The sequence below is a fragment of the Rutidosis leptorrhynchoides genome, chromosome 4, assembly GCF_046630445.1.
Source record: "Rutidosis leptorrhynchoides isolate AG116_Rl617_1_P2 chromosome 4, CSIRO_AGI_Rlap_v1, whole genome shotgun sequence".
Lineage (NCBI taxonomy): Eukaryota > Viridiplantae > Streptophyta > Magnoliopsida > Asterales > Asteraceae > Rutidosis > Rutidosis leptorrhynchoides.
This window is the reverse complement of record NC_092336.1, coordinates 448712008-448717743: the sequence shown is the minus strand read 5'-3', so window position 1 is coordinate 448717743 and position 5736 is coordinate 448712008. Positions and strand designations below refer to the sequence as shown.

The 5736-nt window shown below is 39.9% G+C and overlaps 2 protein-coding genes across 2 annotated transcripts; both read right to left on the bottom strand.

The window, feature by feature from the left end:
* On the bottom strand, positions 1-885 carry LOC139842169 (uncharacterized mitochondrial protein AtMg00810-like). Its single transcript, XM_071832340.1, has one exon. The coding sequence runs from the start codon at positions 883-885 to the stop codon at positions 1-3; it is 885 nt and encodes a 294-aa protein (XP_071688441.1).
* A 2867-nt stretch (positions 886-3752) lies between these two features.
* LOC139842168 (uncharacterized) lies at positions 3753-4382 on the bottom strand. The gene has a single exon (XM_071832339.1). It carries the CDS (start codon positions 4380-4382, stop codon positions 3753-3755), a length of 630 nt encoding a protein of 209 aa, XP_071688440.1.
* Positions 4383-5736: the final 1354 nt, after the last annotated feature.

The window sequence follows — 5736 nt, the reverse complement described above, 5'->3', positions numbered from 1 at the left end:
TTACTCCCCCGCAGTCGATACTCGCGGATTACAAACACATAGGCTATTGTGAAATTCCTGGAAGAGAATACGTGGTAATCCCTTGGTGAATATATCCGCTATTTGGTAACGTGTTGGGACATGTAAGACTCGAATCTGCCCGCGTGCAACCTTTTTGCGTACAAAATGTATGTCTAGTTCAATATGTTTGGTTCGCTGATGTTGTACGGGATTCCCTTTTAAATAGATGGCACTTACGTTGTCACAAAAAACTAAGGTGGCTTTGCGGACTGAGTGACCAAGTTCGACCAAAAGGTTGCATACCCAACACGATTCGGCAACCACATTAGCAACCCCCCTATATTCAGCCTCCGCACTCGAGCGTGAGACAGTAGCTTGACGTTTTGAGGACCATGAAATTAAATTATCACCTAGATACATACAATAACCCGATGTTGAAAGTCTAGTATCCGGGCACCCTGCCCAATCGGCATCCGTATAAGAAATAAGTGAATTCGATGAAGACTTTGTAATAAATAAACCAAGAGATGTGGTGCCCTTAATATATCGTAAAATACGCTTCAACGCGAGCATGTGGGATTCGTGTAGAGCGTGCATGTGAAGGCAGATTTGTTGGACGGCATACGAAATATCAGGCCGAGTAAACGTTAGGTACTGTAAAGCGCCAGCTAAGCTCCTGTATTCGGTGGGATTGTGATATGGCGCACCTAATGTACCACTAAGTTTTGCTTGAGTATCGACTGGAGTTGAAACTGTGTTACAGGAATTTAAACCCGCACGCTGAATTATATCGTTTGCATAAGCCGTTTGATTTAAGAACAATCCATTTTGACTACGTGTAACCGATATGCCAAGAAACGAACTAAGTGGGCCAAGATCCTTCATTGCGAATTACTTAGCAAGTATGGTCATGAAGTTGTGTCGCAAAGTATGAGAAGAGGTGACTAAAATAATGTCATCGACATATAGCAACAAGTATGCCACATCGTTACCGTTGTTGTAGATAAACAGGGAATGATCACACCGGCTATGAGCAAAACCAATGGTGGCTACAAAATCGGCGAAGCATTAGTACCAGGCACGCGGAGACTGTTTTAAACGGTAAAGTGAACGTTTTAATAAACAAACGTGATCAGGTTGACTTTTATCACGAAATCCCATTGGTTGATACATATAAACCGTTTCATTTAAGTTGTCGTGCAGAAAAGCGTTTTTAACATCTAATTGATGAATGGACCATGATTTAGAGACGGCAATGCTTAGAACTGTGTGTATGGTAGCGGGCTTGACAATGGGCTAAATGTGTCAAAACAATCGACACCTTGTTGTTGTGATCTACCGTCCGCCACTAACCGTGCCTTATATCGTTCGAACGACCCATCAGATTTCGTCTTATGTCTGAAAATCCACATAGAGCGAATAACATTCATGTGTTCTTGACGAGGTACAAGGACCCGTGTTTTATTATCAATAAGAGCTTGATATTCATCGATCATGGCACGGTTCCAATTATGGTTAGAAAGAGCGTGTTTCGGATTTGATGGAATCAGTGATATGGAGTCATCGATAGAGGTAGACAAATTAAATGGGGTTTTTGGTTTATAAATACCGTGCATGCTATGAGTAACGATAGTACGTGTGTCAGGGATGGAAGAATTAGGACGTGGACGATGATGAACGGAGTCAGTAGGTGGTTGACTTGTAGAGATATTGGAAGGTGAGTCAGTTTGTGGAAGGGGTGAACTAGTAGATTGTGGGCTGGTGGGTGTTGGACTAGATGGAGTAGAATGTGGAGATAGAGGCGGCCCAGCTTGTAAGGGAGATAGTGGATCAACTTGTGGATCGGATAAGGGGGTTTGTGGGCTTGCTGTTGTGGACTGATTTGGCCTAGTGGAAGAGACATGTGGGTAAAGTAATGGGTGAAGACCAGTAGAGAAGAATTTGTAGGTATTTTTAGGTGTAGAGTCTTTATTTGAAAAAGGAAATGTGTACTCATCAAATAAAACATGTCTGGAGATAATTATTTGGTTGGTTGACAAGTTGTAACATATATATCCGCGATGATTTTGCGGATAACCGAGAAAGACACACGGTACGGATCGGTTTTGAAGTTTATGTATGGTGGTAGAGGGGATAAGAGGATAGCATAAGCAACCAAATAGACGTAGGTGTTGGTACGTTGGTATTCGATTGTAAAGAAGATGAGTTGGGGTGAGATTGTGGAGTAATTTACTTGGGATTATATTTAGGAGATATGTAGACATGGCTAAGGCGTGTGACCATAACCGGTGAGGAACATTTGAATGAGATAGAATGGTTCGCATGACATTGTTAATTGCACGAATTTTTCGTTCGGCTTTGCCGTTTTGAGGAGAAGTATAAGGACAAGAAAAGCGAAATAAGATGCCATGTTTAGCACAAAAGGTTTGAAATGCATTGTTATTATATTCGGTACCGTTATCACATTGAAAAGATTTAATTGGTTTTCCGAATTGAGTTTGTACGTATGTATGAAATTGAACAAAAATGTTATAGACTTGAGATTTAGAGTGTAGAGGAAAGGTCCATAAGAAATTGGTATAATCATCTAGAAATAACAAGTAATATTTATGCGCACCATTACTAAGAATCGGAGATGTCCACAAATCACTATGAATAATACCAAAAGGTGCGTAAGTAGTATTATTAGAAGCATGAAAAGGTAAACGAATATGCTTGCCAAAAACACAAGCTTGACATAGATTATTTTTATTACTAGGATTGCAATGAATGCAATCTTTATTTCTAAGAGAATTGATGACGTTAGGTCCGGGATGGCCGAGCCTTTGATGCCATAATTTTGATGAAGAAGCAAAACAAAAGTAGAAGGTGAGTGAAGTTGTTGTAGCTTGGATGGATTGAGGGGATAAAGATCACCAGTGCTATTGCATCGCATGAGAGGAGTCCCCTTCGAAAAGTCCTTCACAGTAAAACCAAAAGGATCAAATTCAAGAGATATATTATTATCAATAGAAATACGACGGATGGAAATAAGATCTTTTATTAAACTAGGAGAATGTAGGATATTAGAAAGATAGAGGGTCGATTTGATGAGAAGGGTAAGTATGTGTGACCATGACCTTTAATTGGAATTCCATTGCCATTACCGACTATAATATTTTGCGGTAAGCTCGAATGATAATATGACATAAGATTACCTTGGGTACCGGTCATGTGCGAGGTAGCTCCTGTGTCCATGTACCAGTTCTCTTCAGGTGGATTCAAAGTCATAGTGTGAAGTGCAGCTTCAATATCGGTGGCAGTAGGCGTGTTGGAGGAGACAGATTGGGCGTAAGCTTGGCTTGGTCGTGGGCCTAGGATACCTTGCTGTCCATTAGAAGTGTTGGGCCTAGTCCAAGTGGCAGTAGGGTAAGGGCATGGTGGCATAGTCCAATTTGTATTTTGCCAAGTCCATGGGCCGTAACCTATGTTGTGTAGGGGAAAGTTATGTGGGCCTGAGTGGATTTGTCCAGATTGATATCCAGATGAATATCCGAATTGGTGCCTGCCTCTGCCACGACCAAAATTACACCGACCACGATTTTGTGAGCCATGATTAAAATTCTGACCACCACGTGAAGCATTCCCACGATATTGACTGGTACCAGGCATATTGGATTTCAAATTTTGTGGTTGAGTGGTTGTAAGTAGGGTAGTGTTTGAGTGATTGGCGGCTAGGGCTGCTTGTTTCATCTTTCGGGTTTCTTCCAAAATTAACATGGGCGAGCTTGGTAGAAAGAGGGAAGCTTTTCACGATGATGCAGGTTAGTAGCCATACTTTGATAGCCTTCATTGAGACCGGTAATTATTTGAAGAACGAGGTGATCATCATTGATTTTGTTGACGCTTACACTTGCTAATTGATCACCAACGGATTCGATTTCCTGGCAATAGGCATCGATGTTAGGGAAATCAAATTGTCGAATATTAGAGAACTTTTGTTGCAGGTAAAGGTAAACAGCTCGTGAATGTTGATTGTCTTGAAAGATGTCTTTAAGGCGTTCCCATGCCTGATTGGCGGTTTGATCAGGAGACATGATTGCGAGCAGTAATTCATGTGATATAGTCCTGTATATCCATTGAAGGACTATGTCGTCCAATCGTGCCCATGATTTAGTGTTGGTTTGAGTGGTGTTGGTATTTGTTTGTGTTGTTTCAGAAGTGGATGAACTGTTAGCAGCAGGGATGATGTGATTGAGAACTTCGAATGCGCGGCAGTGGATCTTGAACAATTCTGCCCAAGAACCATATTGTGAGTTATCCATAACAAGAACAATGGGGATAAAGTTTTTGATGTTATTTACAGTGATTGCAGGGTGTAGTTTGGGAGAAATGGCTGCCATTGTGATTTGGAAGGAAAAAGCAGACTGGCGATGGAAAAAAAATAGAAGATGAGAGAATCCTAGACTCGTGATACCATAAAAGATATGTTTAGTCTCTGTGTGTTTTTATTCATACAAAAACATCCGTATATATAATACGTTTACAGCCTATTTACAAGAAATCTACAGCCTAGCATATCTCCATTGTTTTGGTAACAAAATAACTAATACAATCTTTGCTAAATATAAACATATATGTGCCTAATGTGTTCGGATTCTGTTTGACCTCTATTAACATCTGACCATCTAGGGATATCGAGGCCTGTCCAGGTAGCAATATAAGCCCAAACATGTGTTGCAGTTGGATAGTGAAAGAAGATATGGGCAGTATCCTCAACCGCAAAGCTACATAACGAACATGAGTAATTTTGACAGCTCACATTCCAATCCCGAAGGCTCTTCTTGACAGTAAAATATTAGAACTTTCGCTGAGATCAATTTATTCCAATAGGTGTACCTGCAAACATCCATAGACCAATCCAAGAAAAGGCAGATAGATCGGGTTGAAAAGGTAATATCAGTAGCAAGCGACCATCTCTATTTATCTTCTTTGTTAGTGAGTGACTTAAGGAAATTGAGTTGCTCCAACTCCCTGCCTGCCACCTATAACTGGTCTTCTTAAAAGCCAATGTCAACCATTGTCCACCCATCTATATCTGAAACCAAACAGCATTGCTTATTCAGATCAAGAGAGAATAGCCTAGGATAAATATTCTTGAGAATGTTCCCATTACACCACCTATATGTACAAAAATTTGTAGAGCTACCATTACCGATACATATTGACATGGCAGACAAAGGAAGAAGCTCAGTAGAATGAAAGTAAATAATACATTTGTTGATTCTTTCCCAACACCCAGCAGCCGAATGATTGATGCAAGGGAATAACCCATCCGGTTGAATGCCTAGCTTGGATGATTTTGACCCATATATGATCTTTGTTATGAACATACTCCATCTCCATTTATAAATAAGAGCATTATTATTAAGATAACTCATACTAATCACTCCAAGACCACCCTTATCATGAGTAGTAAAAAAAAAATCAATCAGCAGTCAGTTTTAGAAAGTGCAACATTTGTATGCAAAAGCTGTGATTGTCAAATGACTTCCATTAAAGGGTACTTAAAGTTCTTTTTTATAAAAGTTGATGTGATACAGAATAATCATAATCAGATAGTACCAAAACACATTCCAAAAGATGGTGTTTGGATGAAATTTTTTTGTTTCAAGTCATAGTAATCAGATAGCATATATTTGAACGCGTTTAAAAAACTCAGATTACTCAAATTTACATGTAAATGACCAAACAGTC

Coding starts and splice junctions, on each gene's coding strand:
- LOC139842169 (XM_071832340.1), bottom strand. CDS start 885: ATGAAGGATCTTGGCCCACTTAGTTCGTTTCTTGGCATATCGGTTACA.
- LOC139842168 (XM_071832339.1), bottom strand. CDS start 4,382: ATGGCAGCCATTTCTCCCAAACTACACCCTGCAATCACTGTAAATAAC.